An 18961-nucleotide genomic window follows, 5' to 3' on the forward strand; every position below is an offset into this window, starting at 1 on the left:
TCACACACAGAGACATGGGCGTAAGATGACGCGGTCCCTTTCCGTCTGGCGTGCATCCGGACCTTGACCATAAACATCTCTCTTTATGCACAAACAGAGAAAGAAATGCAAAAGCAAAACTGTTCTGCTAGAAGTGGTCACTGTGGTAAATGTAAGAAACCTACCACCACAAGTTTGGATATTAATACTCTGAACACTCACCTGTGCTCTTTAATGTAAGGTTGCATGAAAATTTGACAGTGTATGAATCCTGGTTCTGTCGTTGATCTGTTGTTTGCACGGTCAAATGAAATAAGATGTTTGTATTGTTTTTACCGTGTCACAGACAACAGTCAACTGCATTTTTACTCAATGACAATTTAATATTAAAATCGTATCAGTTAGCGCTTAATGTTCGGTTAACAAGCTGCGGTTGTCGGTCGGGAGACTTAACTGAAATAAACATCCCTAGTAGGAAACGTTGACCCAGTAACCACTTAAGTCAGTCACATGCAAATGCATTGCATATTCTCACTCTCTTCCTCTTAAGATAACCTTTCCTGTACGCAGGAGATACACTTGATTACTGCCTTGTTTATCTTATAAACTGTTGTGTTTCCAGGGGCTCATTTCAAACACACAGGAGAAACATCTGGAAATGTCCATTGAAACCTATGCCAGAACAAACTGGAAGCTACCCCGTAAACAATCCAATCATATATTCACATATTCGGCGATTTGTTTGTTTTGAGCAGTATAAACCAGCCCGATCGGAAATAGGAAATTCCTTGTCTATCCTTTAATCAGTATTATGACAGCTGACAGACTTAATGCTATCTGTCCTTCCCTTCATTACGTAATGCATAGCATCTTTTTGCGCACCCCTCCCGCCTCCCCCCCCAAAACACACACATTGTGCTTCATTCTGTAAATACTGATCTGAAAGCATTCTTCCCATTTCTCTCTCACACTCCTTGTCACATTTTATCTCCTCTGACACACTATCTTACTTTGACTTCAACCAGGCAGCAAAAGTAAAGGTGCAGGAAAGACAAACCAGATAAAAACTGTTTATTTACTGACGGTATTCCACATTTGGTCCTTTTTGTCCTTTACACCCAAATGTTTACAGTCTTACAAGCAGTCTGGTGATTTCACATAAATAATAAAACTATTAATGTGGTCCACAACAATTTGTTTAAAGTCTTCATATATATTTTTTAATTGGGACAAGACTTCTGTCGTAGGTTTATACAAGTCTGGGGTGTGAAAACTACCTTTAACATGTCCACTGGCACCAAGCGGGTGCCAAATTTCCTAGATTTTTATGATAGTTTGTCAATATGTGAATTGCTAGTTTTTGTGGAGCAATAATGACTTCTGTCGGTGTTGCAAAATCTTCTGATAGTTGTCAATAAAGCTTGTACAATTAATTCAGAATTCAAATGCTTCACGTTCACGGTTTAGCTTTACAAATGTATGTGTATAATATGAATAGGTACATATATAAAAAGCTCAGATGCAAAATGCAATCTCGAGTACAAATTCTCTCTGCATGTATATTAAGTTAATCAAATACTTTCGCTTCAAATCCACTTAAACCTCAATCAGCAATACCAGTTTGTTGGCAGAATCCATTAAACACCATGCTGATTTTTCAGCAAAATCCTCTAAGTGCACATTGGATGAACAACAGCACACATACTTTGGATTTCAGCTGTCCAGTTGCAAAAGGAGGTTTACCTAATATATTAGGATACTAACCTAACTATTGAGCCTTTTACTTTTATTCAAAAAGTAGTGAAAAGTGATTGGAGACTTTTGCATGCATGTAGGCATTTAGAGGGTTTTGACGCAAAAGACAATCAAATTTGTTAAAAACCAATGAAATGACTATCTGTGAAAATAAGGCATTTCAATGACTGATTAACAACCTTTTCATTGCCATTAAAGTGAAATTACTGAACCTAAGCAAAAGAGCCTGATAAAAATGCTCATTTACAGGAAAAAATGTCAGACGCACTTAGAGGGTTTTGCATCTGAGCTCTTCGTATATTTTACAGACACTCCCCAAAAGATTGCAATTACAGCATCTTGAGCGAAGCAGGGTTTTTTTGCACCAGTGGACATGTGGAGACAGTTTTGCTGAATAGTTATTTTTAGATATCCACCAATCAATACCTTAAAAAATTGACAGGCGGTAATTAAATACTATTTATAAACCTCTTACATACTCAGGCTAATACTGAAATATAGTTTCATGAAGTTCAAGTTTTTATTACAGATCAGTCTGAATGTGAAACTGAATAACTAGAGCAGATCTGTAATTTTTGTATGCGTCACATACTGTACCGTATCCATTCTACTGCTGTCACATCATAGGTAGAACTATGAGATGTACATTATAAATGTTATTCAGTGCAGTTCATAGGATCAAGGTGTCCATTAAGATTCGTGAGAGGTTAGGATAAGGACCGGATTTGTGCTTTCTTGATGTTGGCACTATGATGGTCCACCTGTGGGCCTGTTAAGGAACCCTTGAATGTTCCGCTGCTCATTGCGTGTGAGAGCTTCATCCCTGCTGCGCTCGGCTTTGCGCAGTAAACTTTCTAATGCAACTTTGCTGCGTCGCTCTGCCTCTAAAGCTGCCTGCAGCTCCGCCACTGTAGCGACCAGCTCTCTGTTCTTCTCTTGGAGACTGAAAGATTATACACAAATACAAGCAATTAGATATGTATATACAGTACACAACTGTTCAAAAGTTGCATGTTTTTTTAAATGTTTTTTTGGGATCTTGAAAATCTTTTATCTAAATGTGTACGCCTAAATGTTTGAAATTACTTTTGTAGACAAAAAATATAATTGAACCAACATATTAATTTCTTTTCATTAGAAAACTAAACTATTTTTTAATGGATGACTGAATAATGAAGAAAAGGGTTCAATACTGTTAAAAAGCATCTTTAGGCGAGACCTCAAAACGGGTGCCTATAAGATATACATACTATGAGGGTGACTAATCATTTGAAAAGTTATAAATGTATTATGTAATAGTTTTAATGAGTTTACTATTGATCTAAAAAGTGAAAAAAGAAAGAATTAATGATTATAATGAATAATACAATTTATACAAATATATACAAAATTGATTAAATGAAATTGCATTGCTCACCCTGTATACCTTACATCTTCAATGTTTTATTTAATTAAATTACTGATAAAGTACTAAATTACTATACTATACTACTATATTTTTGCCCAATATTTACAGCAGGCAAAATTCATAGGCAGACTTCGGGGGACAGGGAGGCACTGCCCCCCAGACCAGAGCCAGTTATGATTTTGTCTGAGCTATTAATAAAATAGAAATGAAAAATCTTAATATTTTAATGGGTAGACTAAGGGGCTGTCCACACGGAGACGCGAATCACTGTATACGCATAAATTTGTTATCGTATTGGCGTTTCATCCACACGGATCCGGCGATTTCAGCGAGTGAAACCGCTATTTTTTGAAACCTGGTCCTAAAGTGGATAAATCTGAAACCGACACCCTTGCGGTTTCGTCTGTACAGCCAATCCGTATATTTTGTGAAGCGAAAACGTCATCACATCACGTGTCGGAAGCGTCCCACGTAACAGCAACAACAATAACGGCGGATTACGTGATTGTGTTCGTGCTACAGAAGCTACTAAAGCCTACTAGCTTTATTACAGCAAAATCTATTGCGTCTATGCAATTGTGGTGACCAACAAGCGATAATGGACAACACCATACGTTGGCTATGCGCATGCTCAAAGTCTTCTTCTCCGTGTATAGTGTATATCTGTGGCAGAATTACAGCGCCCCATACTGGTCCGGCATATATACTACACCGCTTTCAGTCGGTTTCAGTGGTTTCGTGTTTACGGATTATTTTTTTAGAGCAAGGAAAAAAAATGATCGGATAGGGAATGCACCGGCTTCGTGTGGATATAGCCTAAGTAACGTAAGGGTAAAATAGTTTTAATTCATTTAAACTATATTTAACTCTTTCCCCGCCAGTGTTTTTTTAAAGTTGCCAGCCAGCGCCAGCATTTTTCATGATTTCCAGAAAATGTTCAAATTAAAATTAAAATTCAAATATGGGTAGGTTTCTTCAAAAACACCAATTTTTGAGCAAAAAGCTGAGATAATTCCAATTTTGTGAAGGACTTTTGAAAGAGATCAGATGCAGAGCGATCTTTAAAACATACACGGAGTTCTTTCTCTTTCACGCGAGGCGCTACTTCCGGGTTGTATAGACGGTTTCATTGGACGCACGTGATACACGTCTGGATCCGAACCTTACTTCCGGTTTCGTTTTTTTAATGGTCTGACTAGTTACTAAACTGATCTCTTGAACGAATGCCTCGTCAAAAATAACAAATGTTTTGGTTTCCTAGGTAATCTATGTGTTGTTTTTTTGCTTGTTATATAAATAAACTACGTTTAAAGAACTTTGTTGTTATTTATTCTTAGCGGAGTTTACCGGAAGTTACGTGCGGACCGTGACAGCCGCTTGTTTATATTGTTACTGCTGAAACGGTCTATAAGTTGCGGAAGTGGGCCACCTGGTGGATAATAGCGGTATTGCGAAATGCCAGAAATTTTCGTCATTGGCAGGGAAGTGTTTTCTCTTAATTGACGAGTTATCTCGTCAATGGCGGTGAAAGAGTTAAAAACCATTAAGCCACTCTCTCTGTCTCTCTCTCTCTCGCTTATAGGGATGTCGCGATTCTCCTAATCCTTGATTCGATTTCATTTTCGATTCTAAGGTCACGATTCGATTCTCAGTTTTTACTTTTTTTTTAAGAACAGGTTGCTATGCCATTTTTAGACTAGACTTTTATGAAATATAATATCTGACCTTGAACCCGGATATTCCCTACCATGTTAGTTATGCTGCCAGTGGGAAAATATGGTAAACACACATACCTGATAAAACGAAACTTCCTGTCAGATGAACATTCCTGTCAGTTCTTTGCATCTTAAAAACGCGCTTTTATTACCGTCAGACGAGATTGTGAGATTATACCCCAATAAGTCATTATTTAAATGTTGTTTTCATAACTCTTAAGCAACTGAAATAAGTTGTTCTGAAACTTAAACAGATCTCAGTTCAAAGAAATGACCGGTCCTGTCACAGCCGCCGCTCTGCTGTGCGCGTGGTGTCTCCTGCATCTGCCATGCTATCTTTTAACTGGCTGTAGCTAGCTAAGTTAGAGGAGGTTGACTCGCAGCACTCAACAAGTGTGTTTTTTTCCGCTTGGCAAGCAGACCAGACATGACATGGGGGCGTGGCAGTATCGACGATTCCATTTTTTTATTCGAAGTTTGAGGTTGTGACTTAAGTTCAATCGATTTTGATTTAATATCAAAGTATTGCACTACTCTTGTTTGCCAGTAGCACAAACACAAAACTCCACCTATGGTGAGATTTCGGTGCAGACCTCTGCAAATATTAGTTAATATGATATGACATGCTAAAAAAATTTTTTTGGACATTATAGATTCTGACATGCTTACACCGCTATTGTTGTTTTTAATATTATTTTTCAAAACAGGATGCAATATTGTTTTTTTCCTCCACCGCAAAAAGTCAAGCACATAATAGATCATCTATAAGCACACGTCTTCACATAATCCTGTATGACTTAACAGGTCAAAGGTCACTAAACTTAATTTTTTTAACACAGGAAATACAACATTTTTACCATGAGCTTGCATTTCTGGTTTGCGGCATTCGCATGTGTATGAATAGATTTTAGTATAACAAAAAGTCTAGCATGACCATGGCATAACCCACAAAACTATAAGGCCAATACACTTTTGTATAAAAAAAATGTAGTTTTCTTAAGAGTTTTTATGGTTTCAGAACATCCAGTAGTAGTGGTGCAACAGGTGTAATGCTTGAAACTTATTCCTAGCATGATCCAAAAATCAACAGAGGTACATTTTGCATTACCCATACCTTTTGATGATGTGTGCTGTGTTTTCCGCTTCCCCCGCATTGCTCTGCTGCAGAGAATTTCCACCGTCTGGCTTCTCTCTTCCCAAATTTGACACGCTCGCCTCTTTGCTCATCTGTGACTGGGGCAAGGGGCCTGTGCCCTGAACCTGTGCTTTTGGAGCATCTGTCTGTTTGCCCACACCATCAGTACCTGTGTTTTCTCGCTCCTTATCTAACTCCGCTTTATCATTTTCGTTTTTCTGCCCACCAGAAAAGAGAGTCACTTTCTGGAGGTCAAGGATTTTAAAGATGTCCTCTGAGAGCGTCTTTTCATCGCTCTCGTTAAAGCTCTCCTGAAACCTGCTCCAGCGATCCCAACCCTGTTCACGGCCTGTTTTTACAGTCGGGGGACAGCCCAAGCTGGGTAGAGTTTGCGTCCGCTTTCTGGGGCTGCTGGTCCATGTGTCGGTGATGGGGGAATATGCAGAAGGAGAAGGAGGTGCATCGTCTGACCTGACTTCTGATGGGCACGTGTCTCTGCTTTCATCCTCAGGTGCGTCTGCTTCTTCCTCCTCAGGAGACTCGGAGAGAGACGATACCTCACACTTTGAGAAAAAAAGTGGTGTGAACAGTTAACAACGAAAGGTGTGAAAGCAACCTATGAAGGTTTCAAGGAAGTGAAACCCTGACTAGCAGTAAATACAGTTAAACCACATGACCATATTCCAAATAGGGGCATGTTCACACGAAAACAATTGTTTTGAAAATGGGAGTTTTTCCTTTGTGTTTTTGAAATTTTGAGTGGGCCAATGTAGTTAAAGCATTTCGTGTTTCGTGTGCCAGGCCAGTAGATGGCAATGTTACTTTTTTAAGAAACTATGCATTTGCACACATACACATTCTCCTTCAGAGCAATAAATAAAAACTACGGTATCAGAACAGAGAAAGCAATGAGAGATTTGCTTAAATAAAAGATGATGTAGGTTAAAAAACAAGTGACACTAGACTATAAAGCGTCAATTTTTTTGATTTTTTAAAAAACTTTGTAGCCATTGCTTTCATGATTGTCGAGTACTTACCAATAAATCGAGTGTGCGCGTGTTTAAGTGGACTCAACAAATGTAGGCATGTCAGAATTACAGTTATGCCGCTTACATAATGTTAACTTTTTTAATGTTTAATGACAACATAGAGACTTAAGGAAAATTATGTAGACTACTCATTTAAGTTTAATGTCCTAAGGATCATCCTACTTATTTGTATGCCCCACAGCTGACATGGAATGTTATCAACCGGTTCAGGAACTTTATTTTTTTGTTCTAACCGGTTCAGAAACGTCAAATTTAAGGTTGAACCGAAAACATGGAAACGTTAAAATACTGTTTCTGTTCGGAACGAACCAATTGGGAAAAAATTCAGGTTCAAAGCCCTGCAAATGGCCTCTAGGTCTCAAACACGTGCAAATCATATCACCTCACTAAATAAGTTGTTTGTTTTCTGAAAGCTGCTCTGATAGATGTTGTGATTTGTACCTCAGCAGACTCCCAGCCCACAAAACTGCGAGGGTTACTGGTCTTCTTGCTCTTTTGTTTTTTGCTGGGAAGTGGAGATGGGAGCTTGTCTTTAGAGGGTGGAAAGAGCACCTCGTGGTGTCTGATCATCACCGTCATAACCTTCTGTATCATGGGAGTTCCTGTGTGTGAAGAACAAACAAGAACATGGTTCGTAACTTCAAAATATTCCTATGTGAACCTATGTGAATCACGTGTCTTGTCAAAATAAGTGCCTGCTGCAGATGCGTCTAAAGGGTTTATGATAAAAGAAACGCTCGTGTTTGCCAGATACTCACATATTCTCATGCGTAATCAGAGTTTACTGTTAAGGGAGTGTCTTGCGTGTATTTTGTGAACGTGAGCGTCTCTTTTATCATAAACGGTTTTGGCGCGTGTGCAGCAGGCACTTATTTTGACAAAACATGTGATGCACATGGTTCACATGACGCAACAAACACATATTTTGAAAACACAAGCAACACACGACACTCTGAACACATATTTTGAATTTGAAGCTAATTTACAAAAAACAAACCTTGGGGGCTGATCACACCAAACGCGTTTATGGCCGTTGCAGGTGCCTTTTTTCAGTGTTATTCTATGGGAAGGGAGCATATGCGCGTTGTTTATGCGCGCCGAACGCCTTGCGTTTTTCGACGCCAGTCGCAGCTTTTGAAGAAGTGCTGAGAGCGGAAAAGCAACCGAAGTCATTCGCGTCTTTCCATTGTCCAATCGGATGAGGGCAGAGGCGGGCCTTTTGTTGTGGTGACGGAGGTTTACAGTTGTTTGGATCAACCGGACTCCACTCACTGACTCTTTCCTGCGTGTTTGTGCACCTCTCACCCTCAAACAAGGTCAGAGCAAGCGTCCTCTTTATAAAGAGCGCTCACGCTGCAATATTTGATTGACAAGACAGCTGACTCGGTGGTTGCCTAGCAATATAAAAAGCTGCGTCGCACTGCTCTTTTTTAAAAAAAGCAGCCTTGCGTTTCCAAGCGTTTAAAATGCGTTTGGTGTGATAAGCCCCTTAGAAGGTTTTCATACACTTACATAACATTTACATTAATGGATTCGGCAGATTCTTTTATCCAAAGCGATTTGTGCATTTAAAGGGGACATGTCATGAAAATCTGACTTTTTCCCATGTTTAAGTGCTATAACTGGGTCCCCAGTGCTTCTAATAACTTAGATTAAAAAAAAATGAAAATAACAACCCAGTAACTTAGTTTTGGTGAACCATTCTCTGCAAGCACGTGAAAGAATAGGTAATTTAAATTTGTCTCCCCTTGTGATGTCAGAAGGGGATAATACCGTCCCTTAATCTGTACTATCCAACCACGGCACTGCCATTTAGTGTGAGAGGGGGAGAAAATAATGGACAGCACAATTGAGTTTCAATTTCAACAAACCACCATTACTGCAATCAGTGTTCACATTTCATCAGCTCAAATGCATTTTAAAGGACACATCCAAACACTACACATTTTTGCTCACACCTACAAAATGGCAATTTTAACATGCTATAATAAATGCTCTATAGGGTATTTTAAGCTTAAACTTTACATACGTACTTTGGAAAACCAAAGATTTATTTTACATCTTAAAAAAATTCTTGTGAAATGTCCCCTTTGATGCATTTTTACTATATGTGTTCCACAATGACAATCCAGGTCATTGTTTCAATACTCATAAAAATCTATCTAAATGTAATACATAATGTAAATAAAATAAATGTAATTAATTTACATTTACATTATATTGTCCCTTAAAAAAGGGGCAGTGGCAGCCAGTGACTTCTCTTCTGAGGGGCAGGAATTCAAAATATGTGTTCGGTGCGTCATGTGAACCTTTGTGCATCATGTGTCATGTCAAATACGTGCCAGCTGCACACGCGTCCAAAGGGTTTATGATAAAAGAGACACTCATGTTCACAAAATACTCACAAGACACTCACTTAACACTAATCTCTGATTAAACATGAGATTAAGCGAGTAACTGGCAAAAGCAGATACCATAAACCAAAGCATCTGCAGCAGGCACGTATTTGACATGACGTGTGATGCTCATAGGTTCACATGACGCACCGAACACATGACGAGCCACACACGACAGGTTAAATACATGTTTTATGAGCTTTGCATTCTTGCCCCCTCGAAAAAGAACACACTGAAAATCCCTCTGAAGAAGCAGCCTGATGATAGGTGTTTCGCAACAGTGGCTCCTTGTGGAGATCAAGCAAAAGTTTCCAGCCCTGAGCCTTACTAAGCACTACACAACACCTCCCCTTAAAAAAACTTTTCATTGCTAAATATACCTAGCATCTAACATAACAAAACAACTGACCCTTCATCATACTGAAAGCGTCCTCCACCTGAGGTTTGAATAGGTTCACTCCCATCACTGTGGCCAGATTCTCCACACTCATTTTATTCACCTTTGAATTCCTCTGGACCTCAAAAAGAAATCTGAAATAACAAAAATGCTTTAATAAGCTGTGCTGTTTTGTGCACATATACTGTATATTTTCTGAATTGTCTGATTTATACCTGCAGATATAACTCAACAGGTTGTAGTTCACTTTCGGCAGAAGACTGATCTGTTTCTCCAGTTTCTCTTTGCCCTGTGACAGATCAGATTGTGATAAACAGGAAGTCATTGAGTGATTACTCATCTGAAACCTGTCTTTGTAAATGTGGTTTGGTTCTCACTGCTGCAGTTGCTGCATCCAGCATCACTGTGCTGTCCAGGAAATCCTGATACTGAGTCCAGGGCACGACAGGCTCGGGAAGCTCTCTGAGATACAGCTTGAGTAAGGACGCCACCGTGTGGACATCTGTGTCACTGCAGATAGGAAGTGCAAAATTTAAGTGCATTAAAGTCACAATCTAATCATCTTGATCTTAGTTAGAGATGTTTGTTAGTGTTTCAGAAAAAAATGCATGTGACATTCGTGCATCTGTGCATGAGTGTGCGTTAAGTAATGGCAAGATCTCTTTCAGTCAGGACAGGATGTGGCTCAGCCGCACATCAACTATGTGTACCAGGTTCCTCTGAAATATTGTGCTTTTGTATCTCTCTCTCTTTCTCGCTCGCTCTATCTCTCAACTCAGACTTTCTAGGTCAAACCCTTTTACCTACGCTACTTCCTTTAAAAAGCTGTGTGATTCACCATAAATGGTCATGCACAGTGCGGTTATCCACATTAAAAGCTTATTCGTGTGTACACTGCAAAAATAGAGGCTTGAAAACCAATTGTTGTCTGGCTTAAGTTTAAAATAATTTAGCTTGTGAAAGATGATCTTGATTGTTGGTCGCAAATCATTTAGCAGATATTTTAATCTGAAGCTAATCTATGGTGTTGCATGCATTAACTAAGAAAAAATCTTAATGCCATTTTAGACCTTCCTATACATTTATAAATACCCTTCCATCAGAATGGTACCAAAGTAACATGGTTTTATATTAACACCATATAGCATTATTGTACCATGGTACACTTTTAGTAAAGGATATGCCTGAACCTGTCAGACTTTTAACTACTACATCTCAGTGCTTTATCTCAAGCGCTCCAAGGGTGGGAACGTTTACCTGGGGAATGACGGTCTCTCTCCGGCATCAAAGGCTTCTCTGAACTGCTTCACCTGGTTGTCCTGACCCGGTAAGCGAAAGATGCCCTCCTCATGCAGACCATGCACTCTGATAAATTCTGCACACTTCTCAACCAAGATGGGCACCAGGTGTTGTCCGAATTTCTTCTCGTACTCCATGATGTCTGGGAGACTTTTTCCAAATACTTGGAGAGAGAAACATAACTAATTGATTACTGGAATATAATATTTATATAATATTTGTAGAGCACTGCGTTAGTCATGGGTTCGATTTAGTCTAAGGTGCTTTGAACAGTGGCGGCCGGTGACTCTTTTTTTGAAGGAACTCAATGCGAAGTTCATCACAACATGTATGTAGCCCGTCATGTGCGTGGTTCCTTTTTTCAAAATATGTGTTCTGCGCGTCGAGTGATCCTATGTGCATCACGTGTTTTGTCAAAATAAGTGCCTGCTGCAGACGCGTCTAAAGGGTTTATGATAAAAGAGACACTCGTGTTTGCCAGATACTCGCATAATCTCATGCATAATCAGAGTTTACTGTTAAGAGAGTGTCTTGCGTGCATTTTGTGAACGTGAGCGTCTCTTTTATCATAAATGGTTTGACGCATGCAGCAGGCACTTATTTTGACAAAACACGTGATGCACATGGTTCACATGACGCAACAAACACATATTATGAAAACACGAGTAACACACGACACTCCGAAACACTTATTTTGAATTTGCGCCCTTCGGATGAGTAGTCACGAGCCACTAGTTAATTTAGTGTCTGCCAAATCTATCTAAATAGACTTTTATAAATCTATAGAAATATTCAATGAATTACAGTGGTAAATAATAGTGAAATTATTGTGAACAATTCACATTTTTTTATTAGTTGGCATTCCCAAAAACTCAACATCGAAGACTCACATCAATTGAATAAAATTCTTAGAAATACGAATGACAAAGATTTAGTGAAACCCCTCCCAACCCACGCAAAAAAAAGAGAGAATGCCTATTTTATTAATAGTATGTTTATATGACATCAGTAATACCTTCACTAGATCGTGATGCAATGGCCTTGCGAATGGAGCGCACCCACTCCTCCATCTCACTTTGACTGGTCGCCATGAGAACATAGACATCCCGCTCCCGATCTGTACTGCCACCTGCAGCACCAGAGACAACTGATTTTACTGTGACTTCAATGTGCAATAGATATTTTAAACCAAACATTATTTTGGTAATATACCCATGTATAGCCATTTACATGTTTAGATCATACTCACTGACAATGCAAACAGCTATCATAGAGCCACATGTTTATTATGATGTAAAAAGACACAATCTCACCTGGCACGATCTCAAACAGGAATTTATCGTCTGCATTCGACGGCAGCTCATTTACTTGGCACGAGAACAAAGGGATGGTACCCTGTGGTGAGAATCACACATGGGCAGAAAATAAAGGCAAAAAGTGAATTTTTAAGATCACTTGCATAAACATCTCAGTGTCAATGTCATTAGTTATTAATGCCAATGAGAGAAATTATTAATGTCATATAGTACAGTGGGGTCTAAAAATTTATGACCATTGAATATATGCCTTTAGAAATAGATGTTAAAAAATGAAAGCAAAAAATTTGAAATTAAAATACTGCACTATTTTAAGTCACTTAGATACTATAAGCCAGTAGTTTTCAAACTTTCCAGCGTGCAAGTACCAAACCAAGTAAAACCTGGTGTTTTGCAATCTAAAAGCATAGTGGCCATCTTTGGGCCACAATGTATTTGACAGCCAGACACAAAAATAGATAAATAGATTATATTCATAAACATACAAAAATCTAAAGCCTTCTACATAAAATTTATATCGCTTGTATGTCTTTGTCTCATACCTGTAGAGCACTCTCTTTGTCATCTTTGTGGTAAGTGAGGACGTTTCCTCTTAAGACAAAGAAGCGCAGCTGCCAGTTCTTCACGAACGATCTCTGCTTCTTCAGCCAGCCCGTCTTTAGAGGTTTCTCCATTGATTTCCTAAAACCAGTGTGAGTGGATCCAGGGCTTCCTTCCCCTGGCATAACACTCTTGGACCGAGCTGAGTGAATAAACGATAACAAGCAGACAGAAACTAAGACAGAAACACGCACAGGAGCCAGCGACCATTGTGCCTCGTGAAAATGAAATTACCCATCACCCAAATTTTAGCGAGTTTATTTTTAATGCATGAAAATGTCATGTGGTGATCTGAATGGTAACCCCAGCAGTTTCCTGCATGACAAAGACTCATCTGATTGGTTGTGAATGTCCTACTGTCAGATTAAAGGTCCTTATGTGACTTTAAAGTAGTCGGAAAGTGAAATGAAACAATTTTATGCGCTTTCTTTCCTGCTGTGCTAAGTGATGATCAGCAGGTCAAATGATTATAATGGCTCATTGACTCATTCTCAACTTGGCATAGGAACCGAAACACCATTTAGAAAGCTGAACTTTGTAATTTAGATGGGTTAGTGGAGTTCGCAGTTATATTTGTTTCAACCACTTGTTAAAGTTTTTTTTTTTACATTTTTATGCATTTTGCAAATGCTTTTTTCCAAAGCGACTAACAAACAGTGCATTACAAAGTAAGTATACATTTTATATACATCAGTATGTATGTATGTACGCACCCTGGGATACCCATGACCAGTGTTGGGGAAAGTTACTTTTAAAAGTAATGCATAACAATATTAAGTTACTCCCAAAAAAGTAACTAATTACGTTACTTAGTTACTTTTCATGGAAAGTAATGCTTACATTTCTTTTTAGTTACTTTTGCGTTACTGATCTCTTTTAGGCCTTGCAGGTGTTTTTATGACCGTAATGGTGGTCTTCCTGAGACTGGGATGATTAAAACGTAGAGAAGACCCATTTGTGAAATTACTACACACACACAAAAAAAATGCTAGGTTATTTTTAACCCAATGGTGGGTCGAAAAGGGACAAACCCAACCCGCTTGGTTAAAGGAGTAGTCCACTTTATAGATGGGGCCCATTGACTTACCATAGTATTGTTTTCCTACTATGAAAAGTCAATGGAACCCATCTTTAAAGTTGACTACTCCTTTAATTTATCCTATCCTGATGAGTTGTTTTTAACCCAAAATGCTGGGTTGTTTAAACATTATTAGGTCAAATATATTCCTGTGTTAATTTAACCTTAATGGCTGGGTTTGTCCCTTTCTGACCCAAAGGTTGGTTGAAAATAACCCAGCATTTTAAGCAAAGGTTAAGGTATGATCAGTACTTGATCATTATGCATCACTACAATCTGCTTCATATCAGCACTCACCATTGGCAAAACTATATTAACGAAATTGGCTTAGATGGTTCATCTGCATTTAGTCTTTCCCTTTTAACTGTGGGATCGAACCTATGACCTTTGTGCTGTTAGCGCAAAACTCTACTAAGTAAACCACAGGAACACTTTACAGGTACAGTACATGTATTATAGTGCAATTAATGCATGCACTCATTGATATGATAGCACATGCAATTTAGATTGCAAAAAAGCAGCCACAAGCTCCAGTTGACAGGAGATGGCGTCGAAAAGATTGAGCAGCTTGAAGCTTCTTTAGTTTAATTCACTGCAACTCACTGAGTTGAAAGGAAAGGGCCGAAGAGAGGGAACTTTCCGGGTAAGATAAACAGGAAGTTACTGCCTCATCAGCCACAGGAAGTAGTGTTTTTGAAAGATCCCCACCTAACGTCAGTCTCTTTGGTCTATTTTGAGAACTTCATCTTCCCTGATGGAGAGCACGGCTCTCCTGGACCACAGGCCCACACACACTGCTCAGCTTCAGACCTCACCCATTTCTATGACACACGTTGGGATCAGGGGAGCTTTTATTGTGGTGAGGGGAACGCCGAATGTTCAGAGTTCCCATGAATTAGCAGCAAGATCACATCAGAGACGCAGAAAGTGGTTTGTGTCAAGCGTGGAAGTTTTGCGTCAGGCTTAGGTGTAAACGTGTGAACGCTCAGTGGCTTACACCCAGCAGAACACTACTACAGTACAGTACTTACAGTAATATTTCCTTGTAACCAATACGATTCAAGAGGTTAAGGGTCACTTGAGTGAATTGATTCACTTGACCTTTCAACATATGAATTATTTTCATTACAAAACAATTCATTTATTTAATTATCATGTTTATGAATTAAATGACTTAGTAATAAATGAAAAGCATCCAATAACAGCCTAGCATATATAGGATCTCATTCAATACAACAACATACAAAGGTAATACTTCAAGTTAGCTGATGAAATGTCAAGAAAACATTTCTGCAAATTCTAGGAAAAGGCTGACAATATGAAGACGCTAAATAACACTTTTTGTCACAACATAACCTACAATTTTAAAAATGTTTAAATGGTTTTGTACCCTATAAAAATGTCCTATGTACCATTTACGTTCAGATATGTATGAGTCAATAACAAAATAGGGTCTTATAAATCTTTTTAAAATAGATGTAATGCATATTTTTGTATGTGTTTAAAAACTTTTGTTTATTGAACATTTCAGTAGCCTAATAAGTTTTAATGCATTCATGTTGATTGTTTGTTTATTTGATAGTGGCCTTTAAAATTACTGAAAATATTTAATAACAACTTTACCAAAAAAATAAGATTTGAGAACTATACATTGAAAACAACATAAATAAGTATAATAACAATAATAGACAATCTTAGTTTGCATTCATTGAAACTAAATTTTTATTTCTTTCAAAGCCTACAGCGAACGGCCGGTTTGGACTACAGCCCTCTACTTCCTGCTTTAATGATGTCAGTAGTTTTTTTTTACTAAACTCCGCCCACAGGAATATGTCAGTCACCAGCTAAGCTAACAGCAAGCTAAGCTGCTATCGAATCACAACACACTAAACAAACTACACAATCAGAACTTGATACGTATTTCTGAAGTAGGGACTTAATAGAACAAGGAAGATATCAGCCCGTTTTGAGGACGGTGAAAACAGCGCTATACGGATAAGTAAATTGTGTAAAAAAAATTGTGTTTTTCGCATGAAACATGAACGCATTTTATACTGCACACTGTAAACACAATCAAAGTCTCAAAAACACAGAAAGAACGGGACCTTTAATGTAAATTTTTATTTCTTAGGGGAATTCATAGCGGTTGCACCTTTTGACTTTCTGGTTGCACCACCTGACCTCTGCACTAAATTTATGTTTAACAGATTTCTACTTGGATGCTGGTATGCTTTTTCCGGTGATATCAAATTCATAAAAATACTTTTTAAATACAATTAAAATGTGTTAAAATAGCATTTTTTCTAGTTTAACAATGGTTGTACCACCTGACACAACTTTTGTTTTATTTTCAGTACTTGAGAGAAAACTTTTCATTCAGCCATCATGATATCATGTTTATGGTTAATATATGATAACTTGTAAAGACCCACGATGTGGTACTACCTTGAGAACATCCGAAAAAGTTTTACGATTATCCTAACATCCCAACAACTACTGATATTTGTGAAATTTCTGTATAGGAAAGGTTTTGAACATAAAATAATCCCATTTTTTAAGTATTTAAACACTAAATTACCAAAACAAAAAATAGTATTTATAATTAAAAAATACTAAAAATGTAGTTTGGAGAAGGCAGAATTTTCAGAGTTCCAGTGAAATAGAAACCAGATCAAATCAGAAATGCAGAAATGACCTACTATATGTAAATTTAGTTCATCACACAACCTTTATTTTGTCCCAGGAAACTGCTGAGATTACGCTCTATAAATGCTGGGTTATTTTCAACCAAAGGTTTTCACCCATTTTTTTATTTATTTAAGAGAGTATTTGATAAAAAGTTCTCTCTCAAATACTGAAAATATAACTACTTTAATGTAGCCTAATGGGCTATGCCTATTACATTCTGTCACCAAAACAAATTCCTCATATGAGTAAACATAACTGGCAATAAAAGCTCTTCTGTTTTTGATCACCCCTGTGTCAGGTGGTACAACCAAAAGTTAGGTTTGTGACCTTTTGTCCCAACGCTGGTATAAAAATAACCAGGAATTTTTTTATTGTATGATAACCAATGTCTTCGATATTTTAGGGTTAGGGTTTACAATACATTTCTTGCATAGGTTGCATCCACCAAATGCTGTTTAACATAAAACAGTTTGCAGTTAACTACCAATGCCAAGAATGAATGTGCCTTCCTGCCTTCAGCATTTGAAGACTGCACACAGAGGAAATCACAAACGCTTTACATCTCCTCCAGACATGCAGATGATCCAGATATCACCGTTAAACTGTCACTGTTAAAGCTTAATGTGTGCACATGATATATTATAGCATTTAAATGCTTGTCTCTATAGCTTCTTTTTCAGGGCAAGGAGCCATTTAAGAAAAGAGAGAATAGCAGAGTTCATTGAATTAAAACTGATTTACATAGTTTGTTTTGATGGTTACGCTACATAGATACAGTACATTACATTAAAATAATCACTTTTGGTTAACACAGTCACATAGTGTTAACATGCAATTTTAAATTTACTGAATAGATTTTAATGTAGGAACTTCATGCTCTTTGTTTTAACTGTGTTCCTTATTAGCCTCTTAGTGCATTTTTGTTTGATGGCTAATATAATTTTTAATTCAAACTATATTTGAAGGACCCTCAGATGAAGACCCGTGCTTTATAGTATGTTAGCAGGTATTATGAAACATATTATTTTGTAGATATACATTTTTTTGATCGTTTTACTATCAAACCCCCAAAGAACAAGGAATAATTGTCAAACATTTATAAATTAGAAGTCTCGCATAATGCTTACATGAAGTGTGTAGCCTTAGGGTACAATCTGTACCCTCACTGTCAACAATGTTTATACTACTGTTTTGTACTTAAGTTACACTACAGACTGATGCCAGCATCTGTAACATTACATCTTAGTCAATTTAATTTCATATATCACACAACCATCCCTAGGCCACACACGCGCGCGCGCACACACACAAACATTCAGTCAGTCAGTCAGTCCCATCTAACCTCAGATCCTGATAGGCCTGTTGTGCCGATGCCAAATACAATTACACACATAAATGTGTGTCAAATAACAGAATAGAAAGTGAGCTAGAGGTCACAAACAGTGGTACTCACCTATCCTGGCAGTTTCAGCTCTGAGGGTGCTGAAGTCCCAGTTTCGAGGTAGTCTTAAAGACATTTCTTTATAAAATGAAGGAATCAAACACGCGCGGACACACTCGCACACATTCTCTCTTTCAAGGGCACCCACGCACACACAACAAATTGTGTATTCTTAAGAGTTCATTCTTTACAGTCAGCTTGCTACTTCCTTCTTCCTCTGATCTGATTCGTCTTTTTTTGACACTTCCAACACGTTGTATCTTGCCCCTCCGCTTGCCTGCCGCTCAGAGAATTCGTATCACCAAACCGACACTTTATTTAAAACCCCTTCTGTCCAGATGGTTTGTCAGACCGTAGAGCCACGGTTAGGGTGAAGTAGAGCAACGCTGTAGTCACCCCTCGCGCCCGCAGCCTTCATGTGCTGAGGAAGTGAGTGGCAGTCTCAAGACAGCCACAGAAAATGATTGAAGAGATGAACTTTCGTGCAGGCAAAAATGCAGACGACAATTTTGCAGATTGAAGGGGGCCAAACTTTTTCAAAGACGTGTCATCGTTTTCTTGAAAAGATGCAGGACTGTGACGTTCGCATTGCTTGGTCCCAAAGGTCCTGTGCAACAAGGGTTACACGCAGAATGAAACGTAACAGTTCTGTAAAATTAAACCCATTGCATATTACATAAAAAGGAAGTTCAGACAGCAGGAGGA

General features: G+C 38.2%; 1 protein-coding gene across 2 annotated transcripts; it reads right to left on the minus strand.

The window, feature by feature from the left end:
- Positions 1-1042: 1042 nt before the first annotated feature.
- Positions 1043-18906, minus strand: arhgap25 (Rho GTPase activating protein 25). Of its 2 annotated transcripts, none has more exons than XM_065250632.2 (11): positions 18269-18906; positions 12992-13191; positions 12447-12528; positions 12149-12262; positions 11092-11296; positions 10212-10344; positions 10050-10123; positions 9847-9968; positions 7483-7643; positions 5972-6555; positions 1043-2677 (listed from the first exon to the last, which is right to left on the minus strand). In XM_065250632.2, exons 1-11 carry the CDS (start codon positions 18330-18332, stop codon positions 2482-2484), a joined length of 1935 nt encoding a protein of 644 aa, XP_065106704.2. In that variant the 5' UTR covers positions 18333-18906; the 3' UTR covers positions 1043-2481. The 2 variants fall into 2 exon arrangements, with proteins under 2 accessions (XP_065106704.2, XP_065106703.2); XM_065250631.2 differs by having other exon boundaries at positions 12149-12280.
- Positions 18907-18961: the final 55 nt, after the last annotated feature.

Source organism: Paramisgurnus dabryanus, chromosome 5, assembly GCF_030506205.2.
Source record: "Paramisgurnus dabryanus chromosome 5, PD_genome_1.1, whole genome shotgun sequence".
NCBI classification, from domain to species: domain Eukaryota; kingdom Metazoa; phylum Chordata; class Actinopteri; order Cypriniformes; family Cobitidae; genus Paramisgurnus; species Paramisgurnus dabryanus.

Excerpts from the sequence above, each read along its gene's own strand:
- arhgap25 (XM_065250631.2), bottom strand. The coding sequence starts at position 18,332 with ATGTCTTTAAGACTACCTCGAAACTGGGACTTCAGCACCCTCAGAGCT. Across the intron at positions 12,281-12,446 it reads CCTGTTTGAGATCGTGCCAG|TTGTCTCTGGTGCTGCAGGT; the intron begins GTGAGATTGTGT and ends CAGTAAAATCAG. Across the intron at positions 2,678-5,971 it reads ACAGCACACATCATCAAAAG|TCTCCAAGAGAAGAACAGAG; the intron begins GTATGGGTAATG and ends ATAATCTTTCAG.